The sequence below is a fragment of the Mercenaria mercenaria genome, chromosome 15 (genome assembly GCF_021730395.1).
Source record: "Mercenaria mercenaria strain notata chromosome 15, MADL_Memer_1, whole genome shotgun sequence".
NCBI lineage: Eukaryota > Metazoa > Mollusca > Bivalvia > Venerida > Veneridae > Mercenaria > Mercenaria mercenaria.
Window position 1 is genome coordinate 51,279,364 of NC_069375.1, and position 21,338 is coordinate 51,300,701.

Consider the following 21,338-nt stretch of genomic DNA (forward strand, 5'->3'; position numbering starts at 1 on the left):
TTGGTAATGCCGGAGGCAAATGTTTACTGGAAAAATATATATAGTCATGGGCAGTATCTTAGTGTCAGCTGTCAAATTGTAGTTTGTACTTTTACCATTTTTAGCTTGACTTTTCGAAGAAAAAGTAGAGCTATTGCACTCCCCCCAGCGTCGGCGTCGGCATCACTGTCGCCGTTGGTTGAAGTTTTTGATAAAGTCAAATATCTCTGTTACTATCAATGCTATTGACTTAAAATAGTTATTAACTAGCAAAGTCTACACCAGGAGAAACAATCCCCATAACTCTGATTTGAATTTTGACAAAATTATGCCCCTTTTTAACTTAGAATTTTTGGTTAAAGTTTTTGATAAAGTCAAATATCTCTGTTACTTTCAAAGCTATTGACTTGAAACTTAAAATACTTATTTGCCATCAAAGTCTACACCAGGAGAAACAGTCCCCATAACTCTGATTTGAATTTTGACAGAATTATGCCCCTTTTTAACTTAGAGTTTTTTGTTAAAATTTTTGATAAAGTCAAATATCACTGTTCCTATTAAAGCTTTTGACTTGAAACTCAAAATAGTTATTCATTATCAAAGTCTACACAAGGAGACACAATTCCCAGAACTCTGATTTGAATTTTGACAGAATTATGTCCATTTTTAACTTAGAATTTGTTTGTTAAAATGTTTGATAAAGTCAAATATCACTGTTCCTATTAAAGCTTTTGACTTGAAACTCAAAATAGTTATTCATTATCAAAGTCTACACAAGGAGACACAATTCCCAGAACTCTGATTTGAATTTTGACAGAATTATGTCCATTTTTAACTTAGAATTTGTTTGTTAAAATGTTTGATAAAGTCAAATATCTCTAATACTATCAAAGCTTTTGACTTGAAACTTAAAATACTTATTTACCATCAAAGTCTACACCAGGAGAAACATTCCCCATAACTCTGATTTGAATTTTGATATAATTTTGTCTTTTTTTAACTTAGAATTTTTTGTTAAAATTTTTGATAAAGTCAAATATCTCTGTTACTATTAAAGCTTTTGATTTGAAACTCAAAATAGTTATTTACTATCAAAGTCTACACCAGGAGACACAATTCCCATAACTCTGATTTGAATTTTGACAGAGTTATGTTCCTTTTCAACTTGTAATTCGTTTTACTGGCAAAGCTCTAATTCAGTCAAGCACTGAGAAAAGTCGAGCGCGCTGTCTTACGGACAGCTCTTGTTATTTTTGCAAACCACCCTTCAATTTTAGAGAAATATATTGGGTTTAAATACTTGTGTAATGTCAATCAAAGTTTTACTAGGCATCGATTGAATGTCCATTTCATTGATATTTATTGTACCAAAATCTCTGTTCAGTTGGGAAAAAAAACAAACTAAAAACAAACTGAAACTGGTAGTATTCTACCAGTACATCAATTATTAGCCGACTCCCAGGCCCTCCAGGTCTTTGATTGGTTTTAAGTTTTTAGCTCACCTGAGCACGAAGTGCTCAAAGGTGAGCTTTAGTGATCGCCCTGTGTCTGTCGTCCGTCGTCCGTCCGTCCGTCGTCAACAGTTTGACTGTTAACACTCTAGAGGTCACATTTTTGGCCCAATCTTAATGAAACTTGGTCAGAATGTTACCCTCAATAATATCTTGGACAAATTCGATATTGGGTCATCTTGGGTCAAAAACTAGGTCAGCAGGTCAGATCAAAGGAAAAGCTTGTTAACACTCTAGAGGTCACAATTTTGGCTCAATCTTAATGAAACTTGGTCATAATGTTACCCACAATAAAATCGTGGATGAGTTCGATATTGGGTCATTTGGGGTCAAAAACTAGGTCACCAGGTCAAATCAAAGGAAAAGCTTGTTAACACTCTAGAGGTCACATTTTTGGCTCAATCTTTATGAAACTTGGTTAGAATGTTACCCTTAATAAAATCATGGACGAGTTCGATATTGGGTCATCTGGGGTCTAAAACTAGGTCACCAGGTCAGATCAAAGGAAAAGCTTGTTAACACTCTAGAGGTCACAATTTTGGCCCAATCTTAATGAAACTTGATCAGAGTGTTATCCTCAATAAAGTCTTGGACGAGTTCGATATTGGGTCATCTTGGGTCAAAAACTAGGTCACCAGGTCAGATCAAAGGAAAAGCTTGTTAACACTGTAGAGGCCGCATTTATGACTGTATCTTCATGAAACTTGGTCTGAATGTTAATATTGATGATCTTAAGGTCCAGTTTGAATCTGGGTCAGGTAGGATCAAAAACTAGGTCACCCGGTCAAATCAAAGGAAAAGCTAACTTACACTGTAGAGGCCACATTTATGACCATATCTTAATGAAACTTGGTCAAAATGTTAATCTTGATGATCTATAGTTCAAGTTCAAATCTGGGTTAGGTAGGGTCAAAAACTAGGTCACCAGGTCAAATCAAAGGAAAAGCTTGTTAACACTCTAGAGGCCACATTTATGACTGTATCTTCATGAAACTTAGTCAGAATGTTAAACTTGATGATCTTTAGGTCAAGTCCGAATCTGGGTCATGTTGGGTCAAAAACTAGGTCACAGGGTCAAATCAAAGGAATAGCTAGTTAACACTTTAGAGGCCACATTTATGACCATATCTTAATGAAACTTGGTCAGAATGTTAATCTTGATGATCTTTAGGTCAGTAGGTCAGGTGAGCGATACAGGGCCTTCATGGCCCTCTTGTTTAATCTATGAATATTGTTTTCAGTTATAAAAGATTAGTATTATTAGATATCAACAAGATTCTATATTTTGTTTACAATTACGAGGCAGCATAAAAATGACTTCATCAAAACATTTGTTTTATTCGACATTCCATCAAGGATATACTGGCACATCTTTTACGTACATATTTTACCATTACATATTGATTAAAATCTAGAAAGTCCCCATCAGACATCTTCATTTGTGTTAAATACAAAGACAAACGTTCACTAGAAAGAAATGAGTTCACTCATTCAAAAAGATTCGTGAAATAGTCCACTTGTAGAGTTACAGTACATTAATATAAGGGTCGTGAGTTCAAGTCCCGGCGAGATGACTGTGATTTTGGTTTTAAGTTAGTTTTTTAAACTATTATTATTGTTTTCAATTAGGTCTATTTGATATACATTTAATTACGATGCAGTATGGGAATGTCTTCATCAAAGCATTTGTATTATGCCACTTTCCTTTAAAGATGTACTTGCTCACCCAAAACCGAAAATATTTCATCATTGCATATTGATCTAAATCTAGAAAATCCTCATCAAACTTCTTTAACTTGGCTAAATATATAAACTGTGTATGCAGCAATCACAATAACATGTCTATTTAGTAACAACCATTTGTTCCGAACAAACTTCCAGATTTTTAGTGACGTAACATTTTCATACTGTTTTTAATTACACATTCATTAGTATATAGTATTTAAACCTTACACACTACCTTTCATACTCATAAACATTGTTTATTTTATCATTCCTTAGATAATAATTATGTGGTAATTGTTTATATATTCAAATATGAAATTTGGACATAATAATTTATATCTTTAATATTGTATAAATGACGTTCTTTTATTCAAAATAACATAAGGCAAGATAATTATGAATGTGTACGATATAAACTACAAAAAACTCGCTTTTAACACCAAAAACAAACAACTCCGATCAATCATTTTGAAGATGATTACAGATTTAATGTTAAAAAATGGCCGCCATTTTGATGACGTCATAACTAGATCCAGTCGCAGAATTCAGACTTAGAATGAACTCCAGACATAACGAAACAGATTGATATATGTCGCCATTAATCTTTATTCTAATCGCACGGGACCCAAAATATGGCTCTAAGCAAATACACTAATAGCTGACTCTTTCTTATGCAATCCAATTTTGACATGGTTCTGATTGCCTACTTTTAACAAAGACATTACGCAAACAGGTAAGCTAGCAGACGATTATTGATTTTTAGCTCGACTATACGAAGTATAAGGAGAGCTATCCTACTCGCCCTGGCGTCGGCGTCGGCATCATCGTCTTTCTGCGTCCCCGCCTTGGTTAAAGTTTTTTTTACACTTTCTCTTTTTTCAACTTGTCTCTGTAATTACTTGATGGATTTGATTCAAACTTGAAATACTTATTCCTCATCATCATCCACATCATCTGACTTAAGGGTCATAACTCTGGCACCAAGATTTCATGAATTATCCCCCCTTTTCACTTAGATTTTCAGGTTAAAGTTTTGATGCACTTTCACTCTATCTCTGTTATTACTGAATGGATTTGATTCCAACTTGAAATAGTTGTTCAACATCATCACCCACATCATATGACACAAGGTGCATAACTCTAGCACCATTTTTTCATGAATTTTTCCCCCTTTTTACTTAGAATTTCAGGTTGAAGTTTTGGTGCACTTTCACTCTACCTCTGGTATTACTGAATGGATTTGATTCAAACTTAAAATAGTTGTTCAGCATCATCACCCACATCATATGACACAAGATGCATAGCTCTGGCACAATTTTTCATGAATTATTCCCCTTTTTACTTAGAATTTCAGGTTAAAGTTTTATGCACTTTCACTCTATCTCTGTTATTACTGAATGGATCTGATTCAAACTTAAACAATTGTTCAACATCATTACCCTTATCATATGACACAAGGTGCATAACTCTGGGACCAATTTTACATGAATTATTTCCCCTTTTTACTTAGAATTTTAGGTTAAAGTTTTGATGCACTTTCACTCTGTCTCTGTTATTACTGAATGGATTTGATTCAAACTTAAAATAGTTGTTCAACATCATCACCCACACCATATGACGCAAGGTGCATAACTCTGGCACCAATTTTGCATTAATTATTCCCCCTTTTTGCTTAGAATTTTAGGTTAAAGTTTTGATGCACTTTCACTCTATCTCTGTTATTACTGAATGGATTTGATTCCAACTTAAAATAGTTGTTCAACATCATCACCCACATCATATGACACAAGGTGCATAACTCTAGCACCATTTTTTCATGAATTTTTCCCCCTTTTTACTTAGAATTTCAGGTTGAAGTTTTGGTGCACTTTCACTCTACCTCTGGTATTACTGAATGGATTTGATTCAAACTTAAAATAGTTGTTCAGCATCATCACCCACATCATATGGCACAAGATGCATAACTCTGGCACAATTTTTCATGAATTATTCCCCTTTTTACTTAGAATTTCAGGTTAAAGTTTTATGCACTTTCACTCTATCTCTGTTATTACTGAATGGATCTGATTCAAACTTAAACAATTGTTCAACATCATTACCCTTATCATATGACACAAGGTGCATAACTCTGGGACCAATTTTTCATGAATTATTTCCCCTTTTTACTTAGAATTTTAGGTTAAAGTTTTGATGCACTTTCACTCTGTCTCTGTTATTACTGAATGGATTTGATTCAAACTTAAAATAGTTGTTCAACATCATCACCCACACCATATGACGCAAGGTGCATAACTCTGGCACCAATTTTTCATGAATTATTTCCCCTTTTTACTTAGAATTTTAGGTTAAAGTTTTGATGCACTTTCACTCTGTCTCTGTTATTACTGAATGGATTTGATTCAAACTTAAAATAGTTGTTCAACATCATCACCCACATCATATGACACAAGGTGCATAACTCTGGCACCAATATTTAATGAATTATGCCCCTTTTTACTTAGGATATACTTATATTGTGTTTTGATACATTTCATCTTTACCTCTCTTATTACTTTAAGTTGATATTTTTGACATAGACTCAGGCTATTGTGCAATATCTCAATCCACAATTGGAGTCATTAAACACTCTAGTGACAGCTCTAGTTTCCGCAGATGTGCCCAGTTTCACTATCCAGCATCGAAATAGTCGAGCGCGCTGTCTCCTGTGACAGCTCTTGTTGTCACAGTTGTCATGGCAAAGGTGTCAAGGTACATAGGTAGTTTTATTGCCGGTTATGAATTAATTATGTCCATGAGTGCCGATTTTTAGCTCACCTGTCACATAGTGACAAGGTGAGCTTTTGTGATCACCCTTCGTCCGTTGTCCGTCTGTGCGTCCGTCAGTCCGTGCGTCAACAATTTCTTGTCTGCACGATGGTGGTTTCATTTATGATTTTATTTTAACCAAACTTGCACACAACTTGTATCACCATATGATCTCGGTTCCTATATTGAACTGGCCAGATCCCATTATGGGTTCCAGAGTTATGGTCCCTGAAAGGGCCAGGATTAGCTATTTTGCCCTTGTCTGCATAATAGCAGTTTCATTTATGATTTAAATTTAATCAAATTTGCACAAAACTTGTGTCACCATAAGATCTCGGTTCCTTTCTTGAACCGGCCTGGTCCCATTATGGGTTCCAGAGTTATGGCCCCTGAAAGGCCCAAAATAAGCTATTTTGACCTTGTCTGCACAAAAGCAGCTTCATTTATGATTTGATTTTAAGCAAACTTGCACACAACTTGTATCAGCATAAGATCTTGGTTCCTTTCTTGAACTGGCCAGATTCCATTATGGGTTCCAGAGTGATGGCCCCTGAAAGGGCCAGAATTAGATATTTTGACCTTGTCTACACAATAGCAGCTTCATTTAAGATTTGAATTTAAATCAAACTTGCACAACACTTGTGTCACCATAAGATCTTGATTCTTTCTTGAACCGGCCAGATCCCATAATGGGTTCGGTTCCAGAGTTATGGCCCCTGAAAGGGCCAAAATTAGCTATTTTGACCTTGTCAGCAGCTTCATTTATGATTTGATTTTAAGCAAACTTGCACACAACTTGTATCACCACAAGATCTTGGTTCCTTTCTTGAACTGGCCAGATTCCATCATGGGTTCCAGAGTTATGGCCCCTTAAAGGTCCAAAATTTGCTATTTTGGCTTTTGCAGTCATATAGAGACTTCTTCCAAAATATCTTCAACAACAATAAATCTTGGATTCCATGACGAATCTGTCAGATCCAATGGTAGGTTCCAGAGTTATTATGTCTCCCACCACACAGTGTTGTGGGAGACATTGATTTACTCCAGTCTGTGTGTGTGTCTGTCTGTGTGTCTGTCTGTCCCACAGCTTGTCCGCACTCTTAAGTCGAACATTTCTCATCCGATTTTCACCAAACTTAAACAAAATGTGTTTGACCATAAGACCTCAGCCAAGTTCAATAACTAGTGAAATCGGTCATGGCATATTGGAGTTATGGCCCTTGAATTACCAAAAATCGGCCTTTTTACTCTTGTCCGCACTCTAAGTTGAACATTTCTCATCCGATCTTCACCAAACTTGAATAAAATGTGTTTGACCATGAGACCTCAGCCAAGATCGATAACTAGCCAAATCGGTCCAGGCATTTTGGAGTTACGGCCCTTGAATTACAGAAAAATCCGCCTTTTTACTCTTGTCCGCTCTCTAAGTCGGACATTTCTCATCCGATCTTCACCAAACTTGAACAAAATGTGTTTGGCCATAAGACCTTAGCCAAGTTCGATAACTAGCCAAATCCACCCAGGCACTTTTGATTTATAGCCCTTGAATTACTGATAGGATCCACTCGTTATACGCCCGAAGAGACGTATTATGTTATGACGCTGGTGTCCGTCTGTCTGTCCATCCGTGCCTCTAAACTGAGATAACGGGGCCATTTTAGTAGCCCGGAGGTGACTAGGGGGCCGTTTATAAGCAAGGGGCCATGGCCCTTGCCCCATGTGGTTCTGGGACGATCTGTGTATGAAAAGAATGGGACCACTGCCTTACCCTTGCATGATCGTAAGAGGTGACTAATAGGGTCTTAACACTTGGTTTTGCTGTAACTCTGTGATTCCAGCAGGTATGCAAATTTTGATTCCATACCTCATGTTTTTAGCTCACCTGTCACATAGTGACAGGGTGAGCTTTTGTGATCGCCCTTCGTCCGTCGTCAGTCTGTCCGTCGTCCGTCCACAATTTCTTGTGAACAAGATAAAGTCCACATTTTGCAAGCAATTTCAATCAAACTTGTACAAAACTTGTATTGGCATGATATCTCAGTTCCTTTCGAAAACTGGACAGATCGCATCATGGGTTTTAGAGTTATTGCCCCTTAAAGGGCCAGAATTTGCTATTTTTGTGCGTCAACAATTTCTTGTCTGCACGATAGTGGTTTCATTTATGATTTTATTTTAACCAAACTTGCACACAACTTGTATCACCATAAGATCTTGGTTCCTTTCTTGAACTGGCCAGATCCCATTATGGGTTCCAGAGTTATGACCAATGAAAGGGCCGGAATTAGCTATTTTGACCTTGTCTGCACAATAGCAGCTTCATTTATGATTTGAATTTAACCAAACTTGCACACAACTTGTATCACCATAATATCTTAGTTCCTTTTTTGAACTGGCCAGATTCCTTTACGGGTTCCAGAGTTATGGCCCCTGAAAGGGCCAGAATTAGCTATTTTGACCTTGTCTGCACAATAGCAGCTTCATTTATGATTTGAATTTAACCAAACTTGCACACAACTTGTATCACCGTAAGATCTTGGTTCCTTTCTTGAACTGGCCAGAATCCTTTATGTGTTCCAGAGTTATGGCCCCTGAAAGGGTCAGAATTAGCTATTTTGACCTTGTCTGCACAATAGCAGCTTCATTTAAGATTTGAATTTAATCAAACTTGCACAAAACTTGTGTCACCATAAGATCTTGGTTCCTTTGTTGAATCAACCAGATCCCATAATGGGTTCCAGAGTTATGGCCCCTAAAAGGGCCAAAATTAGCTTTTTTGACCTTGTCTGCACAATAGCAGGTTCATTTATGATTTGATTTTAACCAAACTTGCACACAACTTGTATCACCACAAGATCTTGGTTTATTTCTTGAACTGGCCAAATTCCTTTATGGGTTCCAGAGTTATGGCCCCTTATAGGACCAGAATTAGCTATTTTGACCTTGTCTGCACAATAGCAGCTTCATTTATGATCTGAATTTGATCAAACTTGCACAAAACTTATGTCACCATAAGGTCTTGGTTCCTTTCTTGAACCTGCCAGATTCCTTTATGGGTTCCAGAGTTATGGCCCCTGAAAGGGCCTGAATTAGCTATTTTGACCTTGTCTGCACAATAGCAGCTTCATTTATGATTTGATTTTAAGCAAACTTGCACACAACTTGTATCACCATAAGATCTCAGTTCCTTTTTATTCGCCCGAAGGGACATATTATGTTATCGCCTCGGTGTCAGTCTGTCTGTATGTCTGTTGGTTAGCAATTTCCCTTCCGCTCTGTAACTCTTGAACCCCTTGAAGGATTTCAAAGAAACCTGACACAAATGTTCACCTCATCGAAACAATGTGCATGTTTCGGATGGCTCACTTCAAGGTCAAGGTCACACTTAGGGGTCAAAGGTCATATGACTTTGTTTTGTGTGTATATTACTCTGCATTTGCGTCGATTGCAATGCTCTTGTTCTTATTTGGCAGATCCTTCTTTTGTTCACTTACAATAATTTTTTTTAATTACTTCCCTTTTATGTTACTATAAATAGTTTATTTTTAGTAACTTTTTTATTATTGGCCGTAGGGAAAAACCGAGACCACTTTTCTGTGGTACAACATGGATGGTACCTCCAATTTTTAGGTGTATTTTGACATATCTGTACCTTGTAAGAATTTTTTTTTAATTTTGGTTAAATTCTTCCCTTTGTTGTTCCTGTCCTTTGGACTTAGATTTTTTTTCTGAGGACTTAGATTTATTTTTAATTTCTTCCCTTTGTTGTTCCTGTCCTTTGATCTTCATCAGTCAAAATTTTGCTCCTAACGTCCTCTGATTAATCCTTCAGGCATGAAACTACTGGCCTGATTTGAAAATAATTTTATTTGAAGTAACTTTAAGAAAATTTGAACTATATTTTCTCATAATTCTTTTGATTGATCTTGATTATGATTTTTTGACCTTCTTGTCCTTAGGTGCAATGAAACAGGTGAGCGATATAGGGCCATTTCGGCCCTTTTGTTATTTCGATGTAAATGAGATGTGGAACCAAAATCTGTAGTCCTGTTTGGTGCTATATAACCTGTATTTTGTTGGTGCGCCGTAAAACCCAAATAAATAAATTGTTTTTTGCTGTAAATGAGTCACAGGGCCTCAGGGAGGTAAAAATTGTATTTTCAAGAAATGGCCTATTACACAATGTGTCCGAAACTAGAGGGGGAGACCCTTAAGGGGCCATTTTGGTTGATCAGCAGATTATTGGGGGCCATTGTTGACCCTTGTTGGCCCCTTAAAAAATGGCTCTTTGGCTGTTGGCCCACTAACGGAAAGTGGTGGACCGTCTGTTCGTTAGCAATTTCGTGTCTGCTCTGTAACTCTTGAACCCCTTGAAGGATTTCAAGGAAACTTGACACAAATATTCACCACACCGAGACGATGTGCAGAGCGCATGTTCTTGACGACTCACTTCAAGGTCAAGGTCACACTTAGGGGTCAAAAGTCATATCAGTTTGTTTCGTGTCTGCTCTGTAACTCTTGAACTGCTGGAAGGCTTTCAAAGAAACTTGGCAGAAATGTTCACCACACTGAGACAATGTGCAGAGCGCATGTTCCGGATGACCTGCTTCAAGGTCAAGGTCACACTTAAGGGTCAAAGGTCATATATGTCTTTGCTTTGTGTATATTGCTCTGCATTGCAGTGCTCTTGTTTTTATTTGGCAGATCTCTTTTTTGTTCACTTACAATAATTTTTTTTTGAATTACTCCCCTTTTATTTTACTATAAATAGCTTATTTTGAAACTTTTTTTTATTATTGGCTGTAGGGAAAGACCGAGACCACTTTTCTGTGGTACAACATGGATGGGCCCTCTAATTTTTAGGTGTATTTTTTACATACCTGTAGCTGATAAGGATTTTTTTTTGTGGACTTTGAATATTTTTATTGTGGACTTAGATTTGTTTTTTGAAGTTTTCCTTGTTCCACTCCTTTGGGCTACAACAGTCAAGTTCTTTAAATTTTGCTCCCATCCTATGATGTAATCCTTCGGGCGTATATTGCCCCGCTTGGCGGAGGTCTTGTTCAGACCATCTAGTTGGATCCACTCGTCTAAACCATCTAGAGAAACTAGACATCTTTCATAGTGGTAGTTGTGGGAGACATGCGCTTTTCTCAAAAGCATCTCTAGTTTTATAATTATCTGATCGTAATCAAAATGGATTTATATCACTAAGTATAGGACTTATTTGAAATTTCATTATTGTCATTAGTTTGACTGAGACAATCAGGGTAGATAACTATGGACTGATTTTATGTCAAATTACCTCCCTTTATTTCAAATTAAAATGGGTATATCTCCGTAACTAATGAAGATACTGACCTGAAATTTCATTTATGTCGACAGAATCTGATGGATTTGGACAATCAGTAAAGATACATATTGACTGAATTTATGACAAATTACCTCCCTTTTTAGCTCACCTGTCACAAAGTGACAAGGTGAGCTTTTGTGATCGCGCAGCGTCCGTCGTCCGTGCGTGCGTCCGTCAGTGCGTGCATAAACTTTTGCTTGTGACCACTCTAGAGGTCACATTTTTCATGGGATCTTTATGAAAGTTGGTCAGAATGTTCACTTTGATGATATCTAGGTCAAGTTCGAAACTGGGTCACGTGCGGTCAAAATCTAGGTCAGTAGGTCTAAAAATAGAAAAACCTTGTGACCTCTCTAGAGGCCATATATTTCAAAAGATATTCATGAAAATTGGTCAGAACGTTCACCTTGATGATATCTAGGTCAAGTTCAAAACTGGGTCACGTGCCATGAAAAACTAGGTCAGTAGGTCAAATAATAGAAAAACCTTGTGACCTCTCTAGAGGCCATATTTTTCATGGGATCTTTATAAAAGTTGGTCAGAATGTTCACCTTGATGATATCTAGGTCAGGTTCGAAACTGGGTCACGTGCCATCAAAAACTAGGTCAGTAGGTATAAAAATAGAAAAACCTTGTGACCTCTCTAGAGGCCATATATTTCACAAGATCTTCATGAAAATTGGTCAGAATGTTCAACTTGATGATATCTAGGTCAAGTTCGAAACTGGGTCACGTGCCATCAAAAACTAGGTCAGTAGGTCAAATAATAGAAAAACCTTGTGACCTTTCTAGAGGCCATATTTTTCATGGGATCTTTATGAAAATTGGTCAGAATGTTCACCTTGATGATATCTAGGTCAAGTTTGAAACTGGGTCACGTGCGGTCAAAAACTAGGTCACTAGGTCTAAAAATAGAAAAACCTTGTGACCTCTCTAGAGGCCATATTTTTCACAAGATCTTCATGAAAGTTGGTCAGAATGTTCATCTTGATGATATCTAGGTCAAGTTCAAACTGGGTCACGTGCGGTCAAAAACTAGGTCAGTAGGTCTAAAAATAGAAAAACCTTGTGACCTTTCTAGAGGCCATATTTTTAATGGGATCTGTATGGAAGTTTGTCTGAATATTCATCTTGATGATATCCAGGTCAAGTTTGAAACTGGGTCAACTGCGGTCAAAAAGTAGGTCAGTAGGTCTAAAAATAGAAAAACCTTGTGACCTTTCTAGAGGCCATATTTTTCATGGGATCTGTATGAAAGTTGGTCTGAGTATTCATCTTGATGATATCTAGGTCAAGTTCAAAACTGGGTCAACTGTTATCAAAAACTAGGTCAGTAGGTCAGATAATAGAAAAACCTTGTGACCTCTCTAGAGGCCATATTTTTCATGGGATCTGTATGAAAGTTTGTCTGAATATTCATCTTTATGATATCCAGGTCAAGTTCGAAACTGGGTCAACTGCAGTCAAAAAGTAGGTCAATAGGTCTAAAAATAGAAAAACCTTGTGACCTTCCTAGAGGCCATATTTCTCAATGGATCTTCATAAAAATTGGTGTGAATGTTCACCTTGATGAAAAGCTTGTTAACACTGTAGAGGCCACATTTATGACCCTATCTTCATGAAACTTGTTCAGAATGTTTATCTTGATGATTCCTATTCCAAGTTTAACAGGTGAGCGATATAGGGTCATCATGACCCTCTTGTTTTAATGTAAACGAATATATCTCAGCAGCATCTAATGAGATTGGTTTTAAATGTTATTTAAGTCTTCCAGGGTAAGGAATAGTCATGTTAGTACGAAAATGCAGCATTTGAGCCTAGGACCCTCAAACTTGGTATGGAAATTGGCCCTGACTAGGTCAAAAGGGACTGTTACAAGAAAATGTTTATCCTGATGATATTTAATGTGTATGCCTATGTGCTCTATGTCAGAACTTGATCATATCATTTTGAGCAATGGTACTCAGGTGAGTGATACAGGGCCATCATGGCCCTCTTGTTTATTTTTTAAGGGGTCTTGGAAAATTCGGGAGCCAAGAGCATACAGCATTTTACCGAATACCGCTGTATATCGAATAGCATTATAAAGGGTTTCGAGTGTATTTTCTTCTACTGCTTATAAAGTATGACTGATCATCTATGAGCTTGATAATTGTTTTGTATTTCCTGGTCAGCCCTATGGAACCTAGTTAAATATGATCTGTTTTGCTCAACTCCTCTTTGTATTTCCAGTGCAGAAGATGAACATATTTATGAAAGTTCAGTGTTGAATAAATTTGAATAGCTATGAAAATAATAAGTGGTGGATTTTGTTAAAAGTCAATTTTAGTAGCGTGCTATGTCAGCATCTTAATTCGACGCCGCCCAGCAGGTGGCGTCTAGTATATGGGATACACTTTTATTTTGGACCCTGTAAAGATGGTAATGAATAGTTTCGGAGTGATAAACTGAACACAGTGAATAGTTTGTAAAAGGATCAACGATATTGCACAATAGATTTTAGTGAATAAACAAAAAATGGCAAAAAGAAAACATAAAAAATGTATGTAATGCAACTTATTATGTGATTTAAAACAATGCTATCTGTCTTTCCTCTCCTTATTTGTAGAGCAGAAAATATTTTTTTATTTACAATTTCGTCAAAATGTTGATCCGATTTATTGATAAGGGAGGTTACTCTGTAAGTCAAGTTTTCTATTTCTGATCTTAGCATGACCTACTTACCTATCTCATTTTCTATAAATAGAACACACCGCAGATATACCATACTGCAACGCGTGAATCGCCTGGACAGGGGAGCGTTCATGTATTTTACAAATAACCTTTCAGTAAACTTTGAAGAGAATATTAAAAAATAAAAATACGGAAAATTACAATTTGCCTGCATAAAATTCCTTGAAAAAAAAATACTAACAAACTAAATAAAGGAAACAATAAGCATATATATGTTGAAATGAACGAAGTGCCACTGTTAACTTATTTTTAACCTTTTGCCTTATTTTATTTGTTGATAGGTACAGTGATGTAATTTCAGAATGCGCACATTTTTGCAAATTCCTATTTCTATTAGTTTTTTTTGTTTGTTTGTTCTTTTTTTTTTGTTTTTGTTTTTTTTGCTTATGTGTCATATACTCATTGTTTACAGATATACACTGTCAACTAAAGTGTGCAATAGGCTTAAGAGCATTTGGCTGAATTTGTCAGTGACAAGTTAATACTTCTTTAAATGTGGTTAGTTCGAAATATCAAAAGCCATGGGACCATAACTTATCAAAGCATCAGTGACTTTGAAATAGAATTCCTTGTTGAATTTATATTTTCATTGATTTTATATGACTAGTCAGTTGCTCTGGTTGTATTATATCTTGTTACTTGCTTCTTTTTTCTTTTTTTTACTTTAATAGATAGTTTTTGTATCTGTCGATCCATTCCTGACTTAAAAAAAAAACATTTTCATTGACATATTTTCTACACTTTGGCAGTGGGTTATTATGCTTGCTAAATTTCTTGTAATATTAGATTTGAATCTAGACACTGACATATTCCTAGTAACCTTACGGTTCAACGAGGACTTCAAGTTTATCGTTCGTCCGAAAAAAAAAAAAAAATTCTATGATATTCCAAAAATATGTAAGAAAGATTCATGCTTTCTGAACAGGGGCAATATAGAGATTATTCATGTTATATCATTCTTTTCTTGGACAAAATGTTTGGTTGTTTTGGCAATAGAAACAGTAAAATGCTGTGTATAATCTGCATTCTGAAATCTATAATGTAGGTGACTAAGGTCCATGAAACTTCATCAGTAAATAGAAAACACTCATTACATTACATGATAATAAAATAATAGTTTCTGTGAACCACAACTTTGAAATAATTATCTTTCAGCATTTCCTCATTTCCCAACAAACTGCATTTCTGTGAAACTTCATACACACACTTCTGCATATAAGAACTTTTCACAGGTGCTGACCTTAGTTACTTTAATTTTGTATGTAAAGAGACCACCTACTCGCAATGTCAATGTCATTGCAAGTAGAGGGTTTATATTGCATGGTAATACTTTTCTATCATGTTTATTCTTCATGTTTTAAACAGTTTTATGTGCTAATGTTGAATTAACATGTAGCCAGTCAGACTAATAAAGTAATGATTAGGTGATTTCTCATATTGCAATAAATGTACTTCAGACACAACACTTGGCGGTGTCTTTGATGCTTGCATCAATGAATTTCCTTGTTTTACCTTGTAATACTGTAGAATTCAGTTAATAGAAGAACTGAAAGATAAAGAGAGGTAGAAATGATGCTTACAAACTGATACTTAGGGTGGAATACTTAGAGTGGATATTTGGCATCATGGCTTCAAATCTAGTATTAAGCTGTTGAAAGGGAAAATAAAACAAACAAACAAAATAATAAAAAAAAGTTCTCTCCAATTGGAATAGTACCTCAGCATAACAAATAGTGGAAAACTAAGACATTGTACAGTTTTTCAATCATGTTAAATGCTGATATGTTGACATATTGCAGTTTCAGCACTTTGGTGAATTTCAGATTTTCTTTTTGGTGAAAATATTATTTATTCTATACACCAAGTTCAGAATTTTTTAACTTTTGATGTCTAATTGAATTCATGTCTGATCTTTCATTATTATTTTTACAATGCAAACTGAACTACTGTAATATAAAACAAAACAAAACAAATTACTTCTAAATATATTGCAAAACATGATCATAGTTAGTCTTTCAGTGAAAAGTATGGACCTTTCTTATTGTCAGTTACATCTCACTAAAATAATATAGGGGTTTGTTTAACTGGAACAAACTTTGTTTACACACTTGTTATCATTATAACAAGGAAGGTGGTAAAAGCTGGCTGATAGGGAGGATTGAGGCCAACATTTATTGATCGATGACCAGCTAAGCTCCTGTGAACACGAAGAGTTTTGGTCAAGGAAAATTGAACTTTCAAGTAAAAAAGTGAAAGCACATTCTACACATTCTTTGGGACCTTCATGGGCTTTATACAAAGGTGCATCTTTGAATTCAGTTTTGGAAGCTGCGGACTGGGCCAAACAAAATAGCTTCATCAGGTTTTACATGAGAAATATTGATGTTGCAGTATTGAAGTAAATCTTTCAGGACAAGAAGTTCTAGGTACATTTCAGTGTTACTGAATGAATTCCCAGTGTAAAGTTTATTTCTGACAGATTCGGATGTTATAAATTACTTTAAATGTATTGATTGGGTTACCAGGAAGGAAAAACCATAATGTATATACTTCAAAACCAAAGATGAATGTTGATACGAATGTGTTAATAGGAGGGTATAAGTTTGGACATATTTGTTAAACATTTATACAGAAGATACATGTACATGGTACCAGTATTATTTGAAAAAGTTTATGGGAAGATAGAAGAAACAGAAATATCACCACTACCATTGGTGGGTATCCTTTAGATACCAGTATTGCTTGGTAATTTATCCATATGTAATTTCTGTATCAGGCAAGTATAAATCTTGAAATGAAATTATAAAATTTGATAAGTTATAATTTTATGAATAGATTTATACTCGCCTGATATTATACGAGGCATTAGTGTATTATACAACATTTATCTTAAGTTTAATTTGCGGACTGTTGACCGTATACGGGGAATATACCCATATGTAATTTCTGTATCAGGCGAGTTCGTAAAATTATAACTTGTTATCAAATTTCATCATTTTATTCTAGGTGCAGCAGAAGATGATTGGGTACTACAGGTGATTATACTGGTGGGAACAGTCTGTAATGATGACATCAGTGCCAAAATGTTGGCGGAGTCGGGAATTATACAATGCCTTATAGAATTGCTAAATGGTAAGTCCGTCCAGCATGCGTCTTCAACTGAGAAATAAAGTGAGTTCTTGCCAGAATTTCTTTTGTTGTTGTTGCTGGAGAAAAAACTTCGGACATATTTTGTACAAGCAGACAAATGGATTAATTGATCATGGGTTCAAGCCTCACCTGGGGCATTGAATTCTTCAAGTGAGGAAGCCATCCAGCTGGCTTACAGAAGGTTGTTGGTACTACCCAGGTATCCGCCCGTGATGAAATAGTGCACAGAGGGGCACCTGGGATCTTCCTGCACCATTAAAGCTGGAAAGTTGCCATATGATCTATACTTGTGTCAGTGCAACGTTAACCCAGCAAAAAATAAAAAGAATTAATTAATCAAGTTTAAGCCTTAATTTGATGCTGTTAGTGGTAATTCAATAATATAAAGTAGACTTGACTTTCGCTTTGATAAAAAAATCTTACTCCTTTCTTTGTATACTTTGATAAACCTACTGGCCTCTATGCATGTTGTACATAAACTAAAATTTCAAGTATTTATGTCTAGTAACAATAAGAGATGTGCACTTCTTCAGATGTAGTGGTATTAGACTTTCATCACAGAAATTACAGGTTTGAATTTTATATTTTTATGCCCCCGAAGGGAGGCATATAGTTTTTGAACCGTCTGTCGGTCTGTCAGTCAGTCTGTCTGTCGGTCTGTCAGTCTGTCCGCAATTTTCGTGTCGGTCCATATCTTTGTCATCGATGGATGGATTTTCAAATAACTTGGCATGAATGTGTACCACAGTAAGGCGACGTGTCGCGCGCAAGACCCAGGCCCGTAGCTCAAAGGTCAAGGTCACACTTAGACATTAAAGGATAGTGCATTGATGGGCGTGTCCGGTCCATATCTTTGTCATCGATGGATGGATTTTCAAATAACTTGGCATGAATGTGTACCACAGTAAGACGACGTGTCGCGCGCAAGACCCAGGTCCGTAGCTCAAATGTCAAGGTCACACTTAGACGTTAAAGGATAGTGCATTGATGGGCATGTCCGGTCCATATCTTTGTCATCGATGGATGGATTTTCAAATAACTTGGCATGAATGTGTACCACAGTAAGACGACGTGTCGCGCGCAAGACCCAGGTCCGTAGCTCAAAGGTCAAGGTCACACTTAGACGTTAAAGGATAGTGCATTGATGGGCGTGTCCGGTCCATATCTTTGTCATCGATGGATGGATTTTCAAATAACTTGGCATGAATGTGTACCACAGTAAGACGACGTGTCGCACGCAAGACCCAGGTCCGTAGCTCAAAGGTCAAGGTCACACTCAGACATTAAAGGTCATTTTTCATGATAGTGCATTGATGGGCGTGTCCGGTCCATATCATTGTCATTCATGCATGGATTTTAAAATAATTACGCATGAATGTGTGACACAGTAAGATGACGTGTCGCGCGCAAGACCCAGCTCCATAGGTCAAAGGTCCTTAACTCTAACATCGGCCATAACTATTCATTCAAAGTGCCATCGGGGGCATGTGTCATCCTATGGAGACAGCTCTTGTTTATTGCAGTCTTTATAAGGCACAAGTACTGGCTGTAAGGTTTAAAACTGATATATCAGACAAGTTTCACATTGCAACTTGGTCAGTTTCAGTGCAGAGCTCAGAAACAACAAATCTGATTTTGAGATTTGCCTCAAGACTGGGTTTAACTCCTTGGGGCCGAAATGCGACTAAAGGCGCTATATTTTCTACCCCCGTAGCATCAATATCTGACTATACGCGCGTTATCAGGACTCCCCAGGAGGGCGATTGACGAGTATAGTCGCGGCACCAAGATCATGCTGATTACGTCACATACTTGTTAATTTTTGATAATCCTGATAAAAGCAAAATTATTTTGCATACCGGCTATTATTTCTTAGATGTTAAAATTATTAATTATGCTAATAATTAGTTTCCTTGTTAAAATAAATGTTTGTAAATATGCGGTAAAGGAAATAAAAAAGACGAACTCCGCTGTGTTTCGTTCATACTGTATTTCAAAAGATTAAAATAATGTCGGCTGCCAGAGATTTTTCTTGCATTGAAGAAATTCATTATTATGCTGATTTTGACATATCAATTCTGTCGGATGATGATTCCGACGATGAAATTTCATTATCAGAGAAACGAATGGTCGGAAAACGTTAAGTTTTAGAAAGCTGAAATATTCGTACACTTACATCGCATTAAATTCAAATGGATTAAAATAACACAGCAAAACATGTTTCATACATAAAAATGAGTGTAAATAAACGCTTTTTGTAAATTTAATAATTCTTCAAAGATGGGTGTAAATATTACAACTTAACTGTCTCAGTGCGTGTCACACAACGTTTGTGTACATGTTTAGAAATTAATTTACATCAAAATAAACCATCGATATTCACTCAAAAATGGGTGTTAATTTTAAGTAATGCTGATGTAAATACTCTGTGTTAATAATGTATTTCTATTTATTAGCTCACCTGTCACATAGTGACAAGGTGAGCTTTTGTGATCACCCTTCGTCCGTCGTTCGTCGTCAGTCCGTGCGTCCGTCAACAATTTCTTGTCTGCACGATAGTGGTTTCATTTATGATTTTATTTTAACCAAACTTGCACACAACTTGTATCACCATAAGGTCTCGGTTCCTTTCTTGAACTGGCCAGATCCCATTATGGGTTCCAGAGTTATGGCCCCTGAAAGGGCCAAAATTAGCTATTTTGACCTTGTCTGCACAATAGCAGCTTTATTTATAACTTGATTTTTACCAAACTGGCACACAACTTGTATCACCATACGATCTTGGTTCTTTTCTTGAACTGGCCAGATTCCAATATGGGTTCCAGAGTTATGGCCCCTGAAAGGGCCAGAATTAGCTATTTTGACCTTGTCTGCACAATAGCAGCTTCATTTATGATTTTATTTTAACCAAACTTGCACACAACTTGTATCAGCATAAGATCTTGGTTCCTTTTTTCAACTGGTGAAATTCCATTATGGGTTCCAGAGTTATGGCCCCTGAAAGGGCCATAATTAGCTATTTTGACCTTGTCTGCACAATAGCAGCTTCATTTATGATTTGAATTTAATCGAACTTGCACAAAACTTGTGTCACCATAAGATCTTGGTTCCTTTTTTAAACCGGCCAGATCCCTTTATGGGTTCCAGAGTTATGGCCCCTGAAAGGGCCAAAATTAGCTATTTTGACCTTGTCTGCACAATAGCAGCTTCATTTATGATTTTATTTTAACCAAACTTGCACACAACTTGTATTACCACAAGATCTCGGTTCCTTTCTTGAACTGGCGAGATTCCATTATGGGTTCCAGAGTTATGGCCCCTTAAAGGTCCAAAATTTACTATTTTGGCTTTTGCAGCCATATAGATATTTCATTTATGGTTTTATTTGATACAAACTTCCAAAATATCTTCAACAACAATAAATCTTGGATTCCATGACAAATCAGTAAGTACTTATAGGACTTATTTGAAATTTCATTATTGTCATTAGTTGGACTGAGCCAATCAGGGTAGATAACTATGGACTGATTTTATGTCAGATTACCTCCCTTTATTTCAAATTAAAATGGGTATATATCCTTAACTAACGAAGATACTGATCTGAAATTTCATTGATGTCAACAGATTTATTTGGCAGATCCTTCTTTTGTTCACTTACAATAATTTTTTTTAATTATTTCCCTTTTACATTACTATAAATAGCTTATTTTTAGTAACTTTTTTATTATTGGCCATAGGAAAAAACCGAGACCACTTTTCTGTAGTACAACATGGATGGTACCTCCAATTTTTAGGTGTATTTTGACATATCTGTACCTTGTAAGAATTTTTTTTTCTTTTTGGTTAGATTTCTTCCCTTTGTTGTTCCTGTCCTTTGGACTTAGATATTTTTTTGGAGGACCTTCTTGTCCTCAAGTGCAATGATAACAGGTGAGCGATATAGGGCCATCATGGCCCTCTTGTTGGAATTTAATGTGTTTACATGTGAAAAAAGTAATAAAATCGGAAATGTTCAAATACTTATTAAACGCAATAGGTGTGTAAAAATGGTGAATGTTTCGAAGTGAAATTATTATTCTATTTGG

The 21,338-nt window shown here is 36.2% G+C and overlaps 1 protein-coding gene across 2 annotated transcripts in view; it reads left to right on the plus strand.

Moving 5' to 3' along the window:
• The window catches only part of LOC123554364 (kinesin-associated protein 3-like), a 259,985-nt gene that overhangs the window by 161,066 nt on the left and 77,581 nt on the right, over nt 1-21,338 (plus strand). For both annotated transcript variants that reach the window (XR_008367194.1, XM_045344464.2), the window contains exon 12: nt 17,110-17,235. Coding sequence is in view for 1 of the 2 variants with exons in the window: in XM_045344464.2 (XP_045200399.1) it covers nt 17,110-17,235 (126 nt within the window). In the remaining variant the exon portion in view is untranslated. The remainder of the gene's footprint in view (nt 1-17,109; nt 17,236-21,338) is intronic.